Raw genomic sequence first — 25,422 nt, 5'->3', positions numbered from 1 at the left:
CTAATGAGATAAGAAAAAAACAAGGTCTTCACAACCTGCTAAGATAGCTAAGATCAAAAAGTCAGATAGTAAGTGTTGACAAGGATGGACAAACAGGAATCCTCATGTACTGCTGGTGAGAATGTAAACTGGTGAAAACAGGTTGGAAAAGCATGTAGCAGCTCCTCCCGCTGTTAAGCATAGTTTACCCATGTCCCAATAATTCTACTCCTAGATATATAGACCAAGAAGAAAGAAAAACATGTCCATACAGATACTTGCAAACAAATGTTCACAATGGTGTTACCTATAATATCCTAAACCTGAAACAACCTAAATGATCAATGAAACAATGGCTAAATAAATTATTTCCCAAAGTAGAATAGTATGTAGTAATTTGGTTGAATCTGGAAAACATGTTAAAGAAGCCTGTTGCATGTTTCCACTAATATAAAAGCACAGAACAGAGAAGTCAAAGACCTGTTATTAGATGCTTAGGGGTTTAGGGACAGGAGGACAGACAGTAATGAAGAGTAGATAAAAACTGTCTTTATATAAGGTGATGAAAATGTCCTAAAATTGGTGAGCTTGCAAAACTCTAAAAGTACTAAAAAAAACCTTTGAATCTTACCTTTACATTCTTATGCTGGCAACCGAACCTACAGTCTTATCTCAGGCCAGGCATACTGTACACACATATTACCACTGAGCTGTAAGCTGAGCTCCTAAACAATACACTTTAAATGAGCAAGTTGTATGGTATGAATTACATCTCAATAAATCCATTTCAATTTTTCAAAATACCTAAAAAAATGAGGTCTTGGGTGGGGGAGAGTATCAATACTGTCCAGTTGCTTATGCTACTTGCTGGCCTTATTCACCTGTGCAGTCCACACTATGGTGGCCACCACAAAGCTAACATCCTTCCAGTCCACATTTTGGCTTTGTCATTTCTCTCAATGTGGTTAAGCAACAATTTATGTGTGCATGGGGCTGTACAATGCTATTTTGTGTGTCCAATTAGCAACTTTATGAGCTAGGCAGCAGAGAAAACAGAGGCAATAGAGAAGAAATGAGGATCAAAGACTTTGTTATAAAAATAAGATAACTCCCACTTTATACCCTTGATTTACAAGGTGTGTGCAATGTAAACACTTACCAAATGGCTCCATGAAGTAAATACATTCTAATAACACAGAGACATGAGCTTAGGGTTTCTAAGATGACTGCCCATGATTGCACACATGGTGAGCAGCTAGACCCCAATCACATGGAGTCTTTGTCAGCCCAACATCTTGTCACCCAAGCTTTGCTGCTTAAGACTTACTCGGTCAAACATACGGTTGAGCAGTCTTGGAACCACAGGGAAGATAGTGGGCTGAAGCACCTTGAGATCATCCATAAGTAGTCTGATATCTCCTTGGAAAAATCCTATTTTAGCTCCATGACACAGCATCACACACTATAGGGGAAAATATACAGGTGTTTTATCATTCAGCAAGGGCTACGCTAGCCTCAGACAGACATGAGACTTAAGGTTAGCATTTCAAACCATCTTCCATAAATCTTAAAACTTAAATATAGGGAACTTCTTTAAAAATGTGTTTGCATTTGACTGTTGTGTATGTGACAATAGGCTATTTCTTTTGATCATGATCCTGATACAGGAGTTAGTTCAAAACTAGGGCAGACTCTAATGATGACCAGAGAGTCTAAGTGTGGTCAATGATCAACATTTCTTGGATGAATACCATTATGTATTTGTGTGTATGTGTGTGGGGGGGGGATGGTGTTTATGTGGGTAGGTGCTTATGTGCCACTGTGAGCATGTGGAAATCAAAGGACAGCTTTTGGTGGATCCTTGTCTTTCCTCATTTGAGGCAAGGTTTGTCTGAATTGCACCCTGCTGTGTTGAGTCTACTCTGATGTTCTTCTCTATACTCTATGCAAGATTCTGGGAAATGCTCTTGTCTTTGTATGCTGGGGGTCACAGAAATCCACAAAGCTCATAGCGTCTTATGTGGAGACTGAATGAATGCACGCATTCCTTGTACAGTTATCTTTCTGTAGCCATGTCTAGATGGATACTCTTCAATTGTTTGAGCTCCTGATTAGAAAATGCATACAGTGTAAATATCTGGTTTGGACCTAGACACAAAACCTTACTCTTTCCAATAATCTGTGTCACTGCTAGCACGAGGCCAGTCAGAGAACTCTGGATACAACAGACTGTGTCATACTTACCTGAAGCTGCTGTTCAAACATGTGTGCAAGTGGTAAAAATGAAATCTCTGTGTCACTGGCATTCAAGGTCAGTGCTTTCTGTAAAACATAAGAACTTTGGAGGGCACAAACAAGCAAGGAAGAAGAATACAACAGATGCCTACCTCTACAATAGTCTCAAACATATGTGCAAGAGGCAAGAAAGATATCAGAGTGTCATCTGGGGAAGGGTTGATTGAAGTCTGAAAGCAAAGACACCAACAAGCACAGAAATGTTAAAACCTTCACTTTCCCTTTTTAGTTCAGCGCACATAGCCCCTCAACACTGGAAACCATTTTTACTTACAGTCAACAATTCTTTTTCTGACCAAATAATGAAAAGCAACAGTTTTATTTTTTAATGGTACTGAGGACAGAACTCAAGGCTTTAACACATGCTAGGCAGGTGCTCTATGACAGGGCTCTATGGCGGGGCTCTATCCCCAGTCTCAAATGCAATACTTTAGTCAGTCCAATAGAGGGGAAGTCATTCCCAATGGTAAAGCACATCTACTTCAGGGTTTTTTTTTTTCACACTCTGTAATGAAACTCTTGCCCAAATTGGAATGTTGAGGGATCAAGTGCTCTGTTTATTTAGTCTTTTAGTTACAGTGCCCCATTAGTTGACAAGTTCCACTTTCCTTGAAGCAATGTTATATCCTTTCCAATGTAAAACAGAACTGTTTTATTGGAAAGGGAAGTGGGGGAAAATAAAAGATTTCAAAGTCCCTTTATATTTATGGCACAAATGCATTTATACTATTTGAGCTTGATCAATATTTTACCTTAAAGACTTACTTCACCCTAGGAAAATAACCTAATGTGTCTAATGTAAGATTGGATCTGGCCCCAGGCTATGTGTTCTTCTTTAAAACTGTGATCATAATGAACCTCTAGACATATCAAGTGTGAATGTCTGGATTTCCTCAAAGCAGGCCTTACTCAAGAAGAGGCTTTGATGGTGTTCATGCTATTAACACAAAGAATTCTTGCCAGTTGCAGCAGATGCTGCTTCACTAACTTAAAAAGTATGATTGCCAAAGTACCTGAGAGATGAGGCTGCAATGTACTCAGTTCTATGCCATGTCCTTCTTTTTCCCAAAGCTAGTAACAATGTGACAGTAAGTGAAAATGTCAACCCTGGCAAAGGCAGTAGCCTCAGGAGTATTGGATATAGGTTAGGCATGTTACAATCTTAGTTCTAGTATAGAGTAAACTGCATTCCAACTGGTATTCCTTACTATGAAATTGGTACATAATGAGAAGTCAGACTCAGTAATAGCTGCATATAGATTTATATATATATTTTTACAAAGCTAAGAATGTACCTTAATTGTGTAATTTAATTTTTCTCAAGTCACCAATGCATTTTGTTATCTTTGAAGATCTACTAGGAAATTAAAATTTCATTATGGTAAGATATTAAATGCTTAAACCCTATTTACAAAACATTTATGAAATAATTGAGAAAGTTGATTATGGACTAAAATTAAGTGGTGAGGTTCCTCAAGGTCAACTTTCTACAGTCACTGAAGATGTCTACTCCAAAAACTAGTTAGCAGTCTCCTGCCACAATGTAGGTGCTATGGAATACTCCTCATAAACTACAAATGCAAGCTGTGAAGAGTATAAAGGAAAGGCATTATTTTGTTCAACAAGTGTCTTTGAAAAGACAAGCTTGAAAAATATTCTTGGTGTTAGGGATTGAACTGTGTTCCCTTTACATACACTAGACTTCATGTATGTGGAGACAGGGCCATGATATGACTGGACATGGGAGTGGGCCCTGACCTAATAGCCTGGTGTCCCATAAGAAGAGGAAAAGATACCCGAGCACTCATTCTCTGAGCACATGGACATAGGAGAGGTCATATGAGCACCAGGAGGGGCAGGCATCAACAAGCCAGTAAGAGAACCCTCACCAGAAACCAAAGGTGCCAGCAACTGTCCTGAATCTTCTGAACTGGGGGAAAATAAATGTTTGTTGTTTGAACCACTTACGCTACAGTACTCTATTGGGCAGGCTAAGACATGTGGATTGCAAACTTTAAGATTATGAGAAATTAATTTGAGGCTTTACTCTTTCTAATAAATGCGAGTCAAACCCAAAATTCAAAAACCTTTAACAGTCTTTAGCATTTCATTGCTAACATAAGTTAATTTCCCAACCCTAGAATAATGGGTAAAAATGCAGAGAGCCATTTCTCCTCAGTTCTTGGAGATAATCATAAGGCAACATCCAGTTTTACTATATATACAAAGTACAGTAAATTTAATCTGCCAATTTATCACAACAGTCATAGCAAGACTTGGGGACTAGGTGTATCAGGAAGCCCATCTTGAGGCAGGCAGGCATGGGGACCACCCCCACCCCAAGCCTTTCCTTCCCAGTTAGGGCAAAAGCCAGCACCTCCTTCTGGGGATAATTTGTGTTCATGCACATCCCAATAGAAGGTAAGAAAGGACTGCTTAGACCACCAATCTTTCCTTGATGTGACTGGTCAGGAAAAATCCCTATCTACATCTTGTGTATTCATGACAGGATGTACATATACTCAAAGTTGTGGGATATATAATCCACAGGTGCACAAATTGTCCCAAGTTATGTAACAGAACATCTGTCAACCAGGGTAAGAGTCTATCCCATTCCTACCCTTGGAGATCAGCTTCTCTGTCCACCAAAACTCACAAAAAGAACCACAGGAAAAAACCAGGGGCTCCTGAGCCATGTACTCTGTAGTCCATTCCTGCCCTAAGGAGTGTATTCTATGCTTTTATTCTCACTTTTTTTGTTTTAATAAGGTGATGATTTATTAATAGTAAGGTAAAAGCCCCAAAATGTCACAGCAGACATGCTAAGGATTTCAGTTGCCATCCAAAGGAGGAAGAAAGGAATGCATCTGAGTTAGAACTTAGAGAAGTGGGTAAACTCAGCAGTGAGGGTCTTCACAAAATTGCCTTACTCTCACTTTTACTAGTTCACATTTTGACTACAAGTACCTATACAATTCCTTCTTCTAAACACAAGAAACTAGACATGTCACCAGTACCCATCCCCCTACCCCCCACCTCCCCAATCTTGTAACAATCTGAGAGTAGGTGACTTTGGGCTGTGTTAAAGTAGTTCAGGGCTTGTTTACAGTTCAGTGTGCTGACTTACACACAATGAGGCCCTAATGTGGGGGTGGGAGGGCTTTACCACTGTCACTCTTGAGGCCTAATGCCTATCAATGAATGTGAAACTGTATGATGATACCCCAGGTTACCTCTGTCACTTTCACAAAAGCTGAACAATCGCTCACAATATTTCGGTGAGTGATCAATGCGCCTTTGGGGTTGCCTGTAGAACACAGGAAGCAGAACAAGATTAAAGACCATCTGCCATTAAGGCCTTCAACACCTTTACTGAACCTTCAGGGTAGCCTAATATTGAGTAACAACAAATTCCTGGTATGTTCAATGAAACACATTATCATGAAATCACCTAATTCTGATTAATACTGGCAAATTTTAGAGGGTATGTCTATCGATAAGGGATGAAACCTAGCAATTTTATTCCCTGAAGACATTGATATAGTTTGTTCTAGGAGAATAGGTGGACCTAATGTCACTTTCAGTAAATGTTTTAAATAAATACATGGGACTACCAGATTCTGAGAATGTCACTTGACTATTTCTGTCTCTCTTGCTTTCTTGAAGTCCATCTAAAATGACCAATCCATCATCCAATGATAGGACAGAAAGCCCAGTAATTCTAACTCAAAGTTTACCTGTAGTTCCACTTGTAAAACAAATTATTGCAAGATCTTCAGGTGATGGAGGCTGAAGAAAAAAAAAAAAAAAAGATTTAAGGTGTTAAAATACAGAACTGTAAGCCACAGGGCATCTATCACCCATGATTTCAACAGTCTCTCCAGTATGATTAGACATTAAAAATGTCCCAAAGGGTTGTAGAAGGCTCTAACACAGTGTATTTACCTTGGGCTTTTTTCTGTTCACTCTTCCAAGGTCCTTAATTAAAGAGAGAAAGAGAGAAAAAAATCTTAAGTGGAAAAATGTTCTAGCTACCCAGAGTAAGGGCCCAGCAAGTTACTTAAAAGTTGCCTTTACTGGGGGTTTCACTCATAGCTGGCTCTAAGTCAGCATCATTTCCAAATGAAATGAATGAACTTCAGCAAATATAAGCAACCAGGCCCAAAATATTTATCCATTGTTCTAAGAATCTATTTTCCAGATATATTCTCTCTTACATAAAACTACACAAATAGTATTAGGGTAAATGGTGTTATTAGAAATGGCCTCTGAAACAAGATTTATTCAAAAGACATCAGTTAAAGTCTTTTACTCTGTACTTCAAGACCACCCTCCATTTTCTATGATGACCTTTAACAAAGCCTGTTCTTGGCCTTCAGCAGAGACCTGCAGATCCTCAGCACCTTCCCATGAAAGCACTCCTTGACCACCAACTTAAGCCTACATAGCATTTTCCTAGGGGATAAAAACCTTCCCAACATAAATACTTGACATCTTAGTGACAATTAAACATCAATAATCCCGATAGACATTCCCTACATGGAGGCAAAAGTGGATTTGAGTGTTTCTAAATAGGCTACAATAGAAGACCCCAGGAAACTTCCCCACTGGGGATAGAAGTTCATCTCTACAGACTCATTTCTAGGTGCAGCAGTTCCTCACGCAGACTGCCAGTGTCTACCAGTAATCTGGGTCAGCTCACTGCATTAAGACACTTACATATCCACTTAAGAAATTTATTTATTTGCAAGCAGAGAAAGAGACAGAAGAGAGACAAACAGAGAGAGAATGGGCACACCAGGTCCTCTAGCCACTGCAAACAAACTCCAGATGCATGTGCCCTTGTGCCTGTGGCTTATGTGGGTCCTGGGGAATCAAACTTTGGTCCTTTGGCTTTGCAGGCAAATGCTGTAACCGCTAGACCATCTCTCCAGTCCTCCGCTTTTTTTTTTTTTTTTGTTTTGTTTTTAAATAAAAGAACAGGGCTAGAAAGATGGCTTAGCGGTTAAGGTGCTTGCCTGCAAAGCCGAAGGCCTCATGTTCAACTTTCCAGGTCCCAGGCACACAGTGACGCAAGCACGCAATGCACAATGTCATACATGCACACAAGCAGGTACATATGTCTGGAGTTCAACTGCAGTGGCTGGGGACCCTGGCACACTAATTCTCTCTCTCTCATGACAAAAAAAAGAGCCAGTCTGTTGAGCTTGTCTCAAAAACAAAAACAAAAACGAAAAAACAAGTTATAGTATTTTCCTTGTTAAAATGAACATGCTGAATGAGCATGTGCATGGAATGTGATGGCTGAGGCCCATTGTAAAATGGAAATTAGATAGGTCTGCTCAGGGCATACTGAATTCTACCATGTTTTAAACAGCTTTTAATTTTAATCACAGTTTAAATTAAATATATCACAGAGCACATATTACAAATAAAAACAATGATGTCCAATTAGAAGTCAACTAGGGATGGGTGCATTGGCACACAGCTATAATTCTAGCACCTACAAGGCTTCAGTCCAGGAGTTCAAGGCCAGCCTGGGCAACAGAGTCCCCAGTTCAGAACAACAATAAAAGTCAACTAAGAGCTAAAGCATGGTAGCACTGAGGGTTTTCCCCAAATAGCCCTTATTAACTCTACATTTCTACTCATTTGTTCAAGATGTTATCTATTTTATTTTTGAGACAGGATCTCATGTATCTCAAGCTGACTTCCAACTAGCCATGCAAGGGAAGAAGACATTGAGTTATCTTCCTGTCGCTATTTCCCAAGTGCTAGGACTACAAGCCACCACTCCTGGCTGACTATTAAAAGTTCTTATATTACTTCTGTAGATTTTCAATTCTTGAAAATCTGATATTTAAATGAAATAGAACAATAGCTACACAAAATTTATTTTTAATTTTAGACAACAAACATCAACTCAGTACACTATTGTGTGTGAGCATGTGTGTACAGATGGGCCCTGATCCGTGTATACATGCGGTGGTCAGACAAAATCATCAGGTGTCCTCCTCTGTTTCTCTTGTGCCTTAACTTCTTGAGTTAGAATCTCTCACTGATTCTGGAACCTTTTCTTTTTTTAATTGTTGTTGTTTAACTAGATAACCAGGGAGCCCCAGTGATCCTCTTGTCTTTCTGCCTGCTCAGTGTTGGGGTTACAAAAATGTGTGACCATGCTTGAGTTTTTCCATGGGTGCTAGGGATCTGAACTCAGGTCCTCACACTTGTGCAGCAAGTGCTTTTACTCACTGAGCCATTTCCTTAGCCCTAGTGTACTGTTGGTAATGAAAAGTTTCATAGACTTAATCTACATTATCATATAGAAAAAAGAAAACTTATTTGTAAAATTGTCATTAAAAATTTTTTTTGTTTATTGTTATTTATTTGAGAGTGACAGACACAGAGAAGGGGGGGGACAGAGAGAGAGGGAGGGGGGACAGCGCGTACCAGAGCCTCCAGCCACTGCAAACAAACTCCAGGTGCGTGCGCCCCCTTGTGCATCTGGCTAACATGGGTCTTGGGGAATCGAGCCTTGAACTGGGGTCCTTAGTCTTCACAGGCAAGCGCTTAACTGCTAAGCCATCTCTCCAGCCCTAAAATTGTCATTTTTAAGACTAAAGGCAACTGTGAATAAAACTGAGTTCTAATGAAACATACACAAGTCTTTAGAGGAAATGAAATCTGTAACTCACTGAAAATGCATCAGAAAAAAATAACATGGTCGCTGGGTATGGCAGCGCATGCCTTTAATCCCAGCACTCCCAGAGGCAGAGGTAGGAGGATTGCTGAAAGTTCGAGGCCACCCTGAGACTACATAGTGAATTCCAGGTCAGCTTGGGCTACAGTGAAACCCTACCTCGAAAAACCAAAATAAAAAAAAAAATCATGGCACCAAACAGGGGTACAGTGTTGGATTAATACGTGATAAAAGCAAGTTGTTAAAACATTAACTGTAGCCAGGCATGGTGGTGCATGCCTTTAATCCCAGCACTCAGCACTGTGAGTTCAAGGCTAGCCTAGGACTACAAAAAATAAAAATAATAAAACAACCCCTGTAAATGGTGGTCACATGGTTGTACGTGGTATAACACTTTCAATGATTTATATGTCTGAAGTGTTTCACAATTAAAATACTGAAATATCCAAGTGTTCTAAATGCCAGTGTATTCATTTTGAGCCTACGAAAATGTGTATTAATGTAAACTTGACTCCACAACCAGCTGAAATTGTGAATTTTAAATTCATTTCTTCAAATCCCCATCTTTTTGTTTTGTTTTGTTTTGTTTTTTTCTTTTTCAAGGTAGGGTCTCACTCTAGCCCAGGCTGACCTGGAATTCACTATGGAGTCTCAGGGTGGCCTCCAACTCACGGCGATCCTCCTACCTATGCCTCCCGAGTGCTGGGATTAAAGGTGTGTGCCACCACGCCTGGCTTAAATCCTCATCTTTGCTTACAAAATTTTTAAAAAGCACAAAGTATACTGGGTGAGTAAGCATAAAACACATAAGTTAAAATTAATGTAAACTCTACACTACACTCTTAAGCTGTTCAACTTATTTATTCACTATTTTATTTTTATTTTTTTATTTGACAGAGAGAGAAGGAGAGGGAGAAAAAGAGAGACTGAACAGGCGTGGCAGGGCCTTTGGCCACTGCAAACGAACTCCAGACATGTGTGTCCCCTTGTGCATCTGGTGAACATGGGTCCTGGAGAACTGAACCTGCGTCCTTTGGCTTTGCAGACAAACGTCTTAACCACTAAGCCATCCCTCAAGCCCTTCAGTAATGTTTTAAAGTTATTTATCATACAGAGGTCAAAAAGACAAAATAATCAATCTCTCCTTTGTGTGTGTATCTTAGAAAAGGGTGTGGAGATTACATTATCATGAAAAATAAAAACCACAAAAACAAGTTGAAGTTGGGAAATGCTAGGTAAAAATTTAGCTAAACTCAAGTTTAATCATAAAGCATACTTACTGTGGTGGTTTAAATCAGATGTCCCACATAAACTCATGTGTTTGGAATACCTGGTTCTTAGCTGATAGTAACTTGGAAAGTGGAGACTAGCTGGGGGAAGTGTGTAGTTGGGGATGGGCTTGGGGTGTTTGTTATAGCCAGCTCCCCCTTACTCATTCTCTTGCTGCTCTTTTCCACCTGCTGTGGCAGAGGTGATGCCTAGCCTGAGCTCATGCCATACTTTCCCCTGCATCATGCTGGTTTTGGTCTGCATGTTTTGTCCTAGCAATAAACTACAATAGACACGAAGCGTTTGGAGTCCTGTCTTGTGCTGCTCTGTGTGTGTACCCACTTTTATATCTCCTGAAGGCAGAAGGTTCTGCTAAGAATAATGAGTTTTCATGATAAGGCTCCTCTGAGAGGGCTCTAAAGATCCTAACTTAGCCTGAAATTCTTTGTAGAAGGAGAAAGATAAAAAGATCCTGCTCCTGCCAGCTTCCAATTTGAGTATCAGTTCATGTGCACTACACATACTCTCCAGGGAGGTCTACCTTTAAAGCTGTACTGTCAGTCTTAAATTGAGTATGAAAGTAAACCAAATTCAAATCTGTATTAGAAACTGACAAGACTCTACAAAAGAAATCTTGGGGCAGAAAATGATGAAGCAGATTTCTATGTTTTGCTTGGTTTCAGAGACAAATAGGTAAGTAGAAGATAGTCTAAGAAAAAAAAAAAGAAGATAAAAACAAAACAGAAGCTGAAATCCATCATTCAAGCATTTATCAGCATGGCTCACCAGGGCTGAGGAATCAGTGTGAGTGTTGTAATTATTCCTCTTATAAGGAAGGACTTCTTGCAGGAGATGATGTGTTAACACTGGCAGCTTGGAGTGTAATCCTAGCACTCAGGAGGCTGAGGCAGGAAGACTACCAAGAGTTTAAGGCCAGTCTGGGCTACATAGCAAGCTCATCTTAACAAAATAAACCATTAACACTGGGCATGCAAGCAAAATCATTTTTGAGGAGGAAAATGAAAATTTCTATCCTGCACATTTATTGGGCTGTGAGATCAAAGTTCTCCTGAGAGATACCAGTCAGGTGGAACGACTCACCTCCATGGCCTTCAGGCTGATGATTTCTACCCCACACTTCTTTCCTTGTTCCACCAGATCATTGTCATAGGGGTCCATGAGAACTATGATTTTAAGGCTTGGTGTTAACTTATTTTCTACACCTTCTAGTAAGAGTTTGGCTTTGTCTGGCTTGTCAGCAAAAATCACAGACAGCTCAGCTGTAAATGAAAAGAAATGATGAATGAGCTTGAAGAGTTAAAAGCTTAACTATAACATCTGATACAAGGGTACCAGCTTAAGAGTCACAGCCTTTGAACAGAAAGGAAGAAGTATAATTAATTATTATACTATTCACTCCAAGCAGATATACAAGTTTAAAGTCACTGAATCTAACCCACAGCTAGGCCAATATCCCGAATCAAGATCACAGACATACCTTTGTTCACTATGTACGAGATGGCTTCAGTTCCAAGGGTATCATAAAGTGGAACCACCACCATTGAGTAAGTGAAGCATCCCTGTTCTATGATCACCCACTAAACAGTAAAGGTCACAGAGAAAAAAAGAGATGTTACCACAGCATCTCTACATAGGACAATACTCAAATCAGAAACATGGATAGTAGCCAAATAACATCAACCTACAACTTTCCATCAGATGCTATGAGGGAGTCAAAATAAGAACAAAATACTTGCCCCATCTTTCTTTATATTTTTTGCTCTTGCAGTCTTCTAATTTCTTCTTTCCCCTTTTTAAATAAAGTTTTTCAGTTATCATACAGCCTTGTCCCTTCTTAAAAAGACTGAAATCTGCTTGAAGATGGAAGGAAGTATGTGATCATTGCAGTACAACACAGTGATTGTTGGCTCACTGTGTATTATGGAGGCTGCAGGTCCCTTGGAGAGGAGGCATATGAGTTTGTCTTTTGTAAAAGAGATACAGCTGGGAGGGTGGAGATAGTGAGAGAGAGAATTTCAAGAGGCTGCAACTGAGGACTGCAGGGAGGACCCCAGTGAGCAATGTGGCTAGCACAGACGTTTGTCTAGAGAGGTGGACTGGACAAGCCTGTGCTAGGGTGTCTGCCTTTACTTCACAGGCTGTGCAGTCACTGAGGCATTCTAGACAGCACAGTGGCAGTGGGGTTTGAGGAAGACCAATCCTGCAGCAATGGCTACTATGCTCTGGAAATGGAGGAAGAAAAACAGATGCTTATCAAAAAGGAAAAACACTTTAAAAAGTATCTCTAGAAAAATGACAAAGAAAAGGTAATATAGCAATTAGCTATCTTACCACAAAAGTCATTGGTCCCACAGCCACTGACCTCCCAGTCAAGTGTGGCATGGCCACTCTTCTACTTACTGGCTCTCGGATACCCCTTTCTGTAGCCACACTTTGCAAACGACACTGAGCAGAGCACAGACACTGTGGCTGCTATGGGAGGGGAGCTCAGGGGCTCATGCTCACTTCACTGGGAATTGCCAATCTGTGGGACTGTTTTTGCTTGTTTTATTTTATATTTTTTTTATTTTGTTTTATTTTATTTATTTTATTTTATTTATGGGATTTTAAGTATCCATCATAGAAGTCAAGTTCCAGTTCTTACCAGGGCACATGCACCTATATGGCCCTCCCATTCCTGCTTCTTATCCTGTCACTCAGCCTCCACTAATGTAAAAGGCTTAATTTCTGGATACAGATATGTCACTCCATGTGAGCATGCACTGCTTCTGGTGTCTCTGGGTCTCTCCTTATTCTTAATTCCTTTGAGAATGTATTCAGGCACCACATCCAAGAAGCTTTCTTTGGCTGACCTTTCATAATCCTCCTTCCTGTGCCCACATTTCAAACCTTTTTTGTTTTCCTTAAAGAATTTGTCCTATCTATTTGTTTTTAAATATTGTTATTAACAACTTCCATAATTGTAAACAATATCCCATGGTAATTCCCTCCCTCCCCCCACTTTCCCCTTTGAAACTCCACACTCCATCATATCCTCTCCCCCTCTCAATCAGTCTTTTATTTGAGATACAGTCTGGGTTTGGGCACACCAGGGCCCCTTGACATTGCAAATGAATGCATGTACCACTTTGTGCATTTGGCTTTATGTGGGTAAAAGAACTGAACCTGGGCTGAGATATTTTACCACATTTCAAAGAAAGCATCTTCATGTCTTTTCTTACACAGCATTGCAGCAAAAGGACCCAAATCACTGTGAACTATGGTGCCTCCTTACCCAATGCCCAATGTATAGCATGCCCAACAGTCATTGAACAAATCATGAATGTAAGAAGGAGTATTACTCCTTGAAGCAAAGAATTTGTTTTGTGGTTAACATTGATGATAAAATTCTATGGAAGCAAAAATTTTATGGGGGTGGGTATAGAGGACAACTTGTCATTCCTCTCAGGCACTTTCCATGTGTGTATGTGTGTGTGTGTTTTATTCAGGCTCCCTCATGAACTTGGGGTTCACCAAACAGGCTAGATTGGTTGGCCAGCAAGCCTCAGGGAACCACCTGTCTCTACCTCCCCAGCACTGGGGTTACAACTATGTACCATGACACCTGGCTCTATTTTACATGGGCTCTGGTGATTAAACTCAGGTCCTCATGCTTGCAAGGCAAGCACTTTATTGACTGAGCTATCTCCCCTGCACCTGAAGCAAAAATTTGGCTGTGTTGATTTGGGATGAAAGAAAAGAAATTCATTCTATGAAACAAACCATAAGCCAGCTATAGGGAATGCTATCTTCCTTTTAGCAGAACATAGAACTATAAGCAGGCATACTAATTTATAAATAGGAAGTAACACAGGGATTGAGCCAATATTCCTTTTTGGACACAAGCAGGTATAAAAATAAATTTGATTTCTTGAAACCTGATGCTTGAGTTTTTACAAGCAAGCTACTATAGACTAGCACTATAAAAAATACGGTTAAGAAGGCCTCTTATTTCCACTCATGCTCAGAAGCACCAGACATGGACCTAGACAGCCAAATGACAGGCTGTGTGTCTTACACAAAGGCTAGCTCACAACAGATCTTCGCCACCCCCCCACACACAATTGCCCATGGTATTTTAAACTTGGAAATATGACCAGAAGAAAGGCACAAACCTTTCAATAGGAAAGCAGAGTTTTCTAGTACCAAAACTAAGTCTAAGCTTGACTATTATATTAGTGCAATTTTTCTAATCATAGGGGCAAAACTTAAAGGGAGGAGGCTTCTGATTAGAAAAGTGTTCTAATAATTTTGTTCTAGGACTTGGGTTGAAAAAAATTTTAATTAAGGGGGAAATGATTTTTTTCTCATAAAAGGTATCTTGGTTCAGGTTCTTACACATGTAACTTTTGAAGGCATACCACAAAAACATATTCTCAGCAGAAATCAGAACACAAACTTTCATCTCCCGCAGAAACAGGTGTAAACTCTGGCTCCAGTCACCATGGAACAGAACTCTGAAAATCACGTACAGTAAGTGCCACATGGTTCATACCTCAGGTCTGTTTTGAGAAAAGATGCCAATGAACTGTTCTGGAGAGGCCTGGAAGCCCTTGTGGATCAGTGCAGAACCTATGCACTCTGACCTTTCTGCAACCTGAAACAAATGGGGAAGGGAACATCAGAGAAGAGCCCTGGGTCTCACTGCAAAGAATAAAGTTTACCACATGACAGGTGTACAGAGAAGGGTGGGTGGTGCCTTTATTTTAATGTTCTGTAAAATGTGTGTGGCAGACCTGGTCCCAGGGTTACTCCTATGAAGCAAATGAAGCTCAGCACCTGCAAGTGACAGGTGACAGCATGTCACAGTTTCTTATGCACTTTCTTTTCTATTCGAGTTCTATGAAATGACACAGGTAATCAAGACAGACCTTAGAAGAGGCATGGCTTGTTGCTATTTGTTTGCAGTGCTACAGATGTAAATCAAGGCCTTGCATTCTACCACTAAGCCAAAGCCCTAGCCTTTTGAGTTTTAGAGACAACACAGCCCATGCTAGACTCACATTCACAATCCCACTGCCTCAGCTGCTCGACCAAGCCTAGCTAGAATACTTTTTACTTATAAAGGAAACAAGATAACCATATTTATCATTTGTTTGAAACAGCAATTTTTGAACCAAAATTTTAGGAAAAAAAAGTAAGCTTTTATTAATGAATTCCATAATCTCATTCTTATTTACTCATAGTAAACAATGAAAAGTTAAAAGGAGTTTCCTTCCCTCCCTCTCTCCCTCCCTTCTATCCTCTATGTAGTCCCCTGGTAGCCTTGAACTGATGGCAAATCTCCTACCTCTGCCTCCTAAGTGCTGGGATTAAAGGTGTGCACCAACACACCTGTCCTTAAAAGGAGTTTTAAAGATTCTCATGGACCAATATATACATTGAGAAACTGCTCTGAGCTTTGGTAAGTCCAAACAAAACAGGGGAACCTCACTGGTAGTGTGAGCTCCTAGCTTCTTCTATGGGCAAGGGGTGATATGCTATTTCCCCTTTTACCCATGGAATGAGAGACAACACATAAACAGAGATGTTGACATTCTTGTTGCCCTCAGGGAGGAGAGGGGAAAAATCACTTTTTTCAGTCCAAGAAGCTGTGACCCTGGCTCCAAATGTCAAGTCCTTCCACATCCGTATTCTAAATTAAACCAGCCTCTAAAAAACACCTTACACACAAACTACAGTGGAAGGAAGTCAATTTGTATGCATGAATACCACAGGACTGCCTGGCCCCAGAGTGGGAGCAGTGGAGCCCAGGGACAGAAGTACATTTCCTCAACAGCTGTGTGGGGAAACAAAAGGCAGCCAAGTTGATGCTTCCAGCTGCTCTGGCCTGTTCCCAGGCTGCACTGGAAAAGCAGTGACAGCTAGATTCTGTGCAATTGTAATGAAAATAAAAATAAAAAGTGACACCTCTGTTTGGTGGCCTGCCACTCACAAACTGTTATTTAAATAAACACAGGTACTGACCAATAGGGACCAGAGTGACAAGACTGAAAATGCCCAGATCCCAGCTTCTATGTTTATACAGCAAGGCAGGTATCCTTCTCTGAACATCTGTGCAATTCCTAAATGGCTACTCAGGAGCTAAATGTCACAACTCTGAAGATTAATATATGGATGTTCTAGAAGAGCCCACACAGCCAACCTTGACCTCACTTCTGGTCCTGCTTCTGCTGCCCACCAGCTGTGAGCATGGACAACTTATACCTCTTTCTAGGGCAGATTTTTCTCATCTAGGAAATCAAACTGACATTCCTTATTAGAGTTTCTAAGTTTCCTGGCACCCACTAAGCAGAAAGGAGTAATCCTATTCTATTAGTGGGGGCTGCAGAGGAACCATTTGTTTCAGGCTGTTTCTAGAATTTTATCCTACGTATTATACTACATAGGGCTGGTGAGATGGCTCAGCAATTGAAAGTGCCTGCTGCACAAACTTGACTGGAGTTCGGATCCCTAGCACCCACATAAGGCTGGATGCACTGGCACACGTGTCTGTAATCCTAATGCTGCTATGGCAAAGGGCCACAGTGTTAAGGGCATCCTGAGGCATTAGGACGCAGAAGCAGGAGAATCTGGAAGCTCACGGGCCAGCTAATCTGGCATTTACACTGACAAATAAGAGACCCTATCTCAAACAAGATGGAAGATGAGGACCAGTACCTAGAGGTTATCCTCTGGCCTCTGTACATATGCACTAGCACATATGCGCACACACACAGAAGAAAAAACTCATATGACACACTATATCCATATTGGTTTTTAAATAAAGTACTTTAAGTGACCAGTTAAAAGATTTCCCCATGGGCTGGAGAGATGGCTTAGCGGTTAAGCGCTTGCCTGTGAAGCCTAAGGACCCCGGTTCGAGGCTTGGTTCCCCAGGTCCCACGTTAGCCAGATGCACAAGGGGGTGCACACATCTGGAGTTCGTTTGCAGAGGCTGGAAGCCCTGGCGCGCCCATTCTCTCTCTTTCCCTCTATCTGTCTTTCTCTCTGTGTCTGTCACTCTCAAATAAATAAATAAATAAAATTAAAAAAAAAAAAGATTTCCCCAAATCTTTGTGTTGTGGCTGCTCTATTTTTCCAAAGTGCTGAGTAAATGCAGCACACAGTTTGAGAAACTTCCCATCTGTCCTATTTACTCTGTAGTGTGTACGAGCAGTCTACAGAGCCAATGTTAGGGTTTGAGTCTTAACTGTTCTCCGTAGGCTCATATGTTTGAATATTTGGTTCTAGGTGTGGTGCCATTTTGGGAGGTTATAGAACTTTTTGGACCTGGGGCCTCACTGGCAAATACAGAATCATAAGGGCAGGCCCTAAGGATTAGAAGCCAACCTTGCTTCTCATCTGGTTCTCTGCTTCCAGATCCACAGCATGAATCAAGCCACACTGCAAACTCTCACAGCTGGGCCCTACCTTCCCCACCCTAGTGGACTGTATCTCCTTAGCTGTGAGCCAAAATAACCCTTCCCTCAAGTTCCTTGTGTTACATATTTGCTTATAAGGATGAGGAAGGAGAGAGCCAGGAAACTCACCTGCTTGTAAGAAATCCATTCATAGGGCTGGTCTGGTTTCCGAGAACCTAAACAAGGGCCATTATCTAAAAAGGAGAAAGAGAACAATGATGGGTCTAGAGAGATGGTTCAGTGGTTAAAAGTATTTGCTTGCAAAGCCTGATGGTCTGGGTTGGATTACCTGGTAGCCTCATAAAAGCCGTATGTACCAGGTGGCACGAGCATCTGGTGTTTGTACTAGCAAGAGGCCCTGGTCTGCCCATTCTCTCCCCCACCCCTTTCTCACTCTCTCAAATAAGTAAAAAAAAAAAAAAAAAAAAATTAATAAAAAAGAAAATGGGAACAACAATAAAGCAAAGTATTATATTAACTTATATTAATATTTCTGTATTTTGATCTGTTCCTCTCCTATAAAATATTAGGAAGACTCGACTCTAATCTTCAAATTTCAAATTATAAATGATGAATTGGTGAGTTCATATTTGAAATGTTTTCTGAGTTTTATTCAGATTTTTCTTTATTTAACTTTTTGTTTTGTTTTGTTTTTTCAGGGTAGGGTCTCTAGCTCAGGCTGACCTGGAACTCACTATGTACTCTCAGAGTGGCCTCAAACTCTCGGTGATCCTCCTGCCTCTGCCTCCTGAGTGGTGGGATTAAAGGTGTGTGGCACTACGCCTAGCTATTTTATTTTATTTTATTATTTTATTTTATTTTATTATTTTTTTTTAGGGTCTCACTCTGGCCCAGGCTGACCTGGAACATACTGTGTAGCCTCAGGTTAGCCTCAGACTCACAGTGATCCTCCTACCTTGACCTCCTGAGTGCTGGGATAAAGGCACGTGCCACCAGGCCTGGCTATTTTAAAAGTTTTCTTTTTTAATCTAACTTTTTCTTTTTTTGAGAGAGAGAAAGAAGCAGAGAGAGAGGGAGAGAGAGAGAGAGAGAGAGAATGGGCACACCAGGGCCTCCAGCTAATGCAAATGAACTCTATACACATGTGCCACCTTGTGTGTCTGGTTTCCATGGGTCCCGGGGAATCTAATCTAGGTCTTTTGGCTTTGCAGGCAAGCACCTTACCACTAAGCCATCTTCCCAGCTTTATTTAGCTTTTTTTTAATAGATTTGTGTGTGTGTGTGTGTGTGTGTGTGTGTGTGCGCGCGCGCACGTGAGAGAGAGAGAGAGAGAGAGAGAGAGAGAGAGAGAGAGAGAGAGAGGGGGAGAGGGAGGGAGGGAGGGAGAAGATATGAGAATGAATGTACCAGGGCTCCAGTCACTGTAATCAAGCTCCAGATGTTTTGCCAACTTGGGCATATGTGTAACCTTGTGTGCTTATGTCCCTTTGTGCGTCTGGCTTATGTGGGAACTAGAGAGTTGAATATGGGTCCTCAGGCTTTTCAGACAAGTGCCTTGACTGTTAAGCAATCTCTCCCGCCCTATAGATTTTTTTTAATAAAATAAAATTTAGCCAGATTTTTTTTTGTTTGCTTATTTCTTGTTTCTTAAGCAAGGGAAGAGATAAGGACACAAAGAGGAGAAGAGATAAATATAACTTTAAGTGTATTTAACTTGAAAATTCCTCTTCGATGCTCTATTTAGAACTGCAGTCAGCAACAGAGGTAAAGACCCTTCCGTAAGTTTTCAGAAGAGGACTCTTCCAATTCCTAAAGAAGTTTCAGCATGCTAACTCCCAAATATGTGCAGTGCTTTCAATATGAAATGTCCCCCAAAGAGGCTCATGTGTCTGGGGCTTGGTCACCAGCTGATGGGCTTTTGGAAAGTGATGGTATCTTGAGGGTAGTTACCTAATCCATGGATTAATCTCTTGATGGATTCGTAATAAGATGACCTTATTAGGAAGCAGTAAAAAGTAAGAGATGGAGCCTCACTGAAGAAGAAAGTCACTGGGGGAATGTCCATGTGAGCATATCTTAACCTGGCCACCTCATGGGTTTCTTTTTTTTTTTTTCAATTCTTATGCCTCATGAGGTGAGAAAGCTTGTCTACCACATACTCACACCTCCATGGTGCTCTGCCCAGTACATGAAGCCCAGCAGCCATCGCCTAAGTCTGCATCCAGAAGCCAAAATAAATTCTTCATCAGTTTGTCTCTCAAGTGTTTTGGTCCTAGCAATGATAAAAGTACTGAATCCAAATGAAAGGGGAAATACAATTCTGTATGTGTTCAAATTCTGATTATAATCAGTTGAAATCACATAGAATCCTCATTACAAAGGTGACGAAGTCTTGGTTATCCAGACACAAAAATGAAGAAAAAGTACAAAATGAGGGGAAATAAGGGAAAAATAAGGTGAAAGCAAAAGTTAAGAAATATCACAATTTGTCCCTGACTCCAACATAGGTAAAGAAGTCCAAAAAGAATTATCCTTGTGTGCAATATCTTGCTTTAGCAGCTTCTTGTATTTGACTTTTCTTCTACTTTTGATCCCCCATGATGTAAAGAAACCCCTTCACCCCAAACTCCCATTGCCATGATGCTATGGCTTCACTATTCAAAGTCTGAATTGTAAAGCTGTTCTGATTTGGTTTGGGAACATGGAAGAACTGGAAAGGAAGGCAAGCATGGTACCCTGTCAGGTTGCAATAAGCTGGGTCACATCACCCAGATTTATGCCCTAGAGAAGTTTGGTGCACAAGTGGGTTCAAGTATTAGGAAGCCAGGAATACACAAGCGAGACACAACAACCTCTTTGATACTCCTAAAAAGTTATGACGAGAACAGAATGAAATTCCCAGACCCTATTTAGTTTACAGACACTGTAACCAAGCAGGGGGAAGCATAGCAAGTTCCACCAAACCTGCTCTTCAAATGGGAAAACACATCAGCCACAGGACATGATACCATTTCATTTCTCAAGAACAGAGACTGGTAAACTACAGCCAAGGGTCATAATGGGCCAATGTTTTTTTAAGCACAGTGATGTTGGAAGCGAGCCACACTCATTTGTTCACATATGTCTGAGGTTGCAATGGAGTATCTGCAGCAAAGATTATATGGCCCAAGAAGCCTAAAATATTTACCGTGGGCAAATATTTCCCTTTATAAGAAAAGTGTGCTGAACACAGCTCTAAAGCTGTGATGGGTAAAGCCCCAAGCTCACCTGTCAATTTTTTTTTAATTCCGTATCTACTCCCTATTAATAGAATATATGATATCACTGAGAGAAAGTGGGGCCTGGGCCTTAGTATTTCTTAAAAGTTTACTGGGTTCAGTAGGGATGAGAGACACTGATACAAGGAGACCTTCATCATTATCAATGGCAACCTGGGTGTTGTTTTAAAATAAAAAGCTGGGTTGGCTTCTCCTGTCATTCAACAAACTTCTAACATATACCTAAACTATTTTAACCTTGGAGTATCTTAAAAAAAATTAATCTAGAACATTTCTTGGGGGGAAAAAGAGTGACTTGCAAAGCAACTCACTTTAGTCAGTCTGGATTAGTCTCCTTCCTGTATGGTTTATAGGAGGACATTGATTTTCCAATTAGAACAAGTTACACTAAGAAAAAAAATATGTAATTTGTCAGCAATACTGTATATGCCACCAGACTCCTAGAAACCCCTGTCCCTCATGGCTAATGACAGACACTTACACAGTCTCATGGCTTCAGGCTCAACTGCCTCACCTCATGGCTATTTATAATCATAGAGAGATCCTGATCCCAATACTAACTTTCAAGAAGCTAACATAGCAAACACTATACAAGAACTTTGCCTTCCTTTTATGATGTGGTCTAAAAGGCCTGCTATATTGAAATACTGGGCTAATCCAGTGTAAGTAAAAGAAAGCTGACACTTCTTGAGTACACACTGCTTGCCTTGTGGTGGATACAGAAAGCAATATCTCAGTTCTTTTTTTTTTTAAGTGTTTTTATTTATTTACTTATTTTTTTTAATTTTATTTATTTATTTATTTGAGAGCGACAGACACAGAGAGAAAGACAGATAGAGGGAGAGACAGAATGGGCGCGCCAGGGCTTCCAGCCTCTACAAACTCCAGACGCGTGCGCCCCCTTGTGCATCTGGCTAACGTGGGACCTGGGGAACCGAGCCTCGAACCGGGGTCCTTAGGCTTCACAGGCAAGCGCTTAACCGCTAAGCCATCTCTCCAGCCCATTAAGTGTTTTTATTTTTAATCTATTTGAGACAGAGAGACAGAGGAAGATAAAGAGAAAGAAAGAGAGAGAGAGACAGAGATGGAGGAAAAGAGAGAGAAGTATGAAAGGGCCTCTAGCCACTGCAAGCAAATTCCATGTGAATCTGGCTTATGTGGGTATTGGGGAATTGATCCTGGGTCTTTAAGCTTTGCAGGAAAGCACCTTAACCACTAAGCCATCTCTCCAGCCTGATACCTCAGTTCTTGACTGTAAGAATGCGATCTAGCTACCAGAGGCCAAGGTAAAAAGCTAACCAATCAAAACCTTTAAATGCAAAGAATAGGTGACAAGAACGTTTCTGTAGAGAAACCTGGGCAAAGCAAAAATAATGTGATTATATGATAAACGGGGGTGAGGTGCCTTCCTTCATAGACAATACCTCAACTGTCTACAAGGCCCAATGTCAGGGCCAAGGAAACTGAATGCAGCACAGCCTTATTATCAAGAAACATGGGCTGGTGGGCAGAAGGCAAGTAAATGCCAGGTAAAGAGAACTCTGTATGGACAGGTTATTACAGAAGTAGGTGTGACACGATGAGAGACAAAAGGTAGGTATACCCCACTTGAAAATGACAGACCAGGAATATGTGCACATATGTATATGTGTGTGTGTGTGTGAGTGTATGTGTGCACGTGTACATGCACATATGTGTATGTTGTGGAAGTCAGGGGACAACTTCAGTACCATTTCTCTCAATTGCTGTCCACCTTTTTTGTGAGACAGGGTCTCTTTCTGGCCTGTAGCTCAAGTAAGCTAGACTGACTGATCAGCTAGCCCTAGGGATTTGTTTGTCTCTGCCTCCTTAGTGCTGGGATTACAAGTGCCTGGCTGTTTTAGAACTCTGGGAATTGAACCAAGATCCTCATGCTTGCAAAGTAAGCACTTAAAAGACTGAGTTGTTTTCGTTTGTTTGTTTGTTTGTTTCTCGAGGTCGGGTAGGGTCTCGCTCTAGCCCAGGCTGACCTGGAATTCACCATGTAGTCTTAGGGTGGCTTTGAACTTATGGCGATCCTCCTACCTCCGCCTCCCAAGTGCTGGGATTAAAGGCATGCGCCACCATGCCCAGCTAAAAGACTGAGTTTTTATAGGATTTTTACTGAGCAGATAAAATGTGATACAGGTCTTAAAAGAGTAATAATACATCTAGAATCCTAGCTGAAGAGTGGAGGGAAGAACAGGCCTTTGATAAGGAAAAGCAAAATGCACAAAGGCTTGTGGGGGAGAGAGCAGAAAGGGTCTTGCTCTAGGGGTATGTGCCCACAAGGCCTGAAAGGGAAAAAGGCTGAAATCAGGGGAGGTGATAGGTATTGGTGGGCTTTTTCTGTCATAGTTAATAACCAAGAGCCATTCCATTAAGTCAACATTCCCAAAGCTTTGTGAGAGAACATTGCTTCCTTGAGAAATCATTTTTCTTTCAAAATATGGATGTTGTGGTTTAGTCAGCTTAAACAATGATGTAATAAGCCCAATTAAACTGGTCTTTTTAGTATAAGAAACACTGGAGACCATCAGAACTCTATAAAATATGGGACATATTTGAACCTGGAGCTCTCCTAGCCATAGAGAACATCTTCAGGGTTCAGTGAGCTTTGGGAACAGCTCTGGACAAGTTGCTCGAGGAGACAGGAGGCATGAGCAATGCTGGACAAAAGAAAGAATGGCAAGGTGCCTTTCTGAAAGGAAGTATGTGCTTTCTCCAAGAGGAACAGTAAAGTATTAGTCACACTAACACAGGAACAGGCTTACTTGACACCTGAATGCCTCTTTGGAAGCCATCGTAAAACGTCCTGACATCATCATAGTAGTACACCATGAGCTCGTCACTGTTAAGGAGCACGGATCGTCGAGCACCATCAGTGCCCTATTGGGAAGATGGAGACAGCAAGGAGAGTGTTAGAAGGCTACAACCAGATGCTTTGATACAGGTACACATTGTAAAATGGACAAAAGTTAATTAACACACACATTCCCTCCCAGACTTCTTATTTAGCATATGAATACTTATAATGTATTCTTACTGATTTCAAAGAATATATCACAATGAATGATGATCAAATGACAAACTAGGACTCCCCAAGCTGTATACCATACAGTACAATTTCTATTTGGCAATTAAATATAAATCAACAAAATCTTCTGTTTCTTAGTATCAGCTGAGTGAGTGAAATGCAGGATTTGTTGGTTGCTAATGTAAGTTAGCTGTTCACTTGAAGGAACACGCAGACTTCAGAGAAGTGAGGCTAAGAAAACATGGCTATGAAAATCAATCTTGGAAATAAGGAAACTGAAAAGAACGAGAGGCTATAGATTTATAAGTATATGTCCTGCCAGATAAAGTCAGAGAGAGTGAGATGACAAGAGGGAGCTGAAACCACCACACCCACTGTGACAATCCTCCAAGTGCTGACATCACCAGCACAGAAAAGACTCCCAGCAGCTGGAGTAGAAACAACACACCACTCAGTTTTACTTCCATGATGTCATCCACTCTGAGAAATTATTGCTATGGTTCATTCTCTGCCAACTGGCAATACAATTCATTAGGAGCTTCGGTTTTTTGAGTGGCACCTCATGGTGAATACCATCAGCTATGGCATATATGGAAGTAGAGATACAGCCCTTTCCAAGTATCTTCCTTTACATTGTTTCCATCTGCTGGGGTCTATGATGTCCAAGAACTCCTGAACATGAACAGGATGACAGCTCCTACCTAGCTTTCTGCAATAGCAAGAGGAGCTGCTGAGCCCTCTGGGGTCACAAGGTACTGTAAGGGGTCCAGATAACCACTGGAACCCTGTAACAGTCTTTATATACTGATATATAAAAACTCAACTGCTATGTTAAGAGTTTACTTGTTTGTTTTTAATTTCACAAAGGAGCCCTTTCACATATGTAATTCCCACGAAACTGTTGGAGGAAATTGGGTCAATATATCAGAGCTTCTGGTAACACAAGAAAGGACAGTCCAAAATGTGGAAGAGATCATTTCTGGCTCCAAGTTTAATGAAATAAAACAGAAACCCAGGAATCAGGAATCAAATGGCAAGGTTTCAAAGGACAGATAGTCTGGCCAGGCAGAGCTGATGGGTCATGGACACATTTATGGTAGAAGCAATTCTGTGACTTTCTAATGAGCTCTGGAAGCCTACTCAACCCATGAAGGTACCAAAATACTCAGGGCAATGAGGCTAACAGAGAAGGAAGAAGAGAGGACAGAAGGTAACAGAATAAAGAAAAGAGGGCTGGAGAGATGGCTTAGTGGTTAAGTGCTTGCCTGTGAAGCCTAAGAACTGTGGTTCAAGGCTCGATTCCCTAGAACTCATATTTGCCAGATGCACAAGGGGGCGCATGCGTCTGGAGTTCATTTCCAGTAGCTGGAGGCCCTGGCATGCCCACTTTCTCTCTCTCTCTCTCTCTGCCTCTTTCAAATA

At 40.9% G+C, this 25,422-nt stretch overlaps 1 protein-coding gene across 5 annotated transcripts in view; it reads right to left on the bottom strand.

Annotated features, from left to right (window-relative positions):
- Positions 1-25,422, bottom strand: part of Acsl1 (acyl-CoA synthetase long chain family member 1) — a 72,487-nt gene that overhangs the window by 12,395 nt on the left and 34,670 nt on the right. For 4 of the 5 annotated variants that reach the window (XM_004666383.3, XM_045157875.1, XM_045157874.1 and 1 more), the window contains 10 exons: positions 23,738-23,852; positions 17,836-17,900; positions 14,799-14,900; positions 11,742-11,841; positions 11,345-11,523; positions 6,220-6,252; positions 6,012-6,063; positions 5,508-5,581; positions 2,367-2,444; positions 1,307-1,441 (listed from right to left, as the gene is read on the bottom strand). In XM_004666383.3, coding sequence (XP_004666440.1) covers positions 1,307-1,441; positions 2,367-2,444; positions 5,508-5,581; positions 6,012-6,063; positions 6,220-6,252; positions 11,345-11,523; positions 11,742-11,841; positions 14,799-14,900; positions 17,836-17,900; positions 23,738-23,852 — 933 coding nt within the window. Of the gene's footprint in view, positions 1-1,306; positions 1,442-2,223; positions 2,302-2,366; positions 2,445-5,507; positions 5,582-6,011; positions 6,064-6,219; positions 6,253-11,344; positions 11,524-11,741; positions 11,842-14,798; positions 14,901-17,835; positions 17,901-23,737; positions 23,853-25,422 lie in introns of all 5 variants that reach the window. The other variant, XM_004666384.2, reaches the window with a different exon arrangement.

Source organism: Jaculus jaculus, chromosome 1 (assembly GCF_020740685.1).
Source record: "Jaculus jaculus isolate mJacJac1 chromosome 1, mJacJac1.mat.Y.cur, whole genome shotgun sequence".
NCBI lineage: Eukaryota > Metazoa > Chordata > Mammalia > Rodentia > Dipodidae > Jaculus > Jaculus jaculus.
The sequence above is the reverse complement of the archived record's forward strand: the minus strand, read 5'-3'. Positions and strand labels throughout refer to the sequence as shown.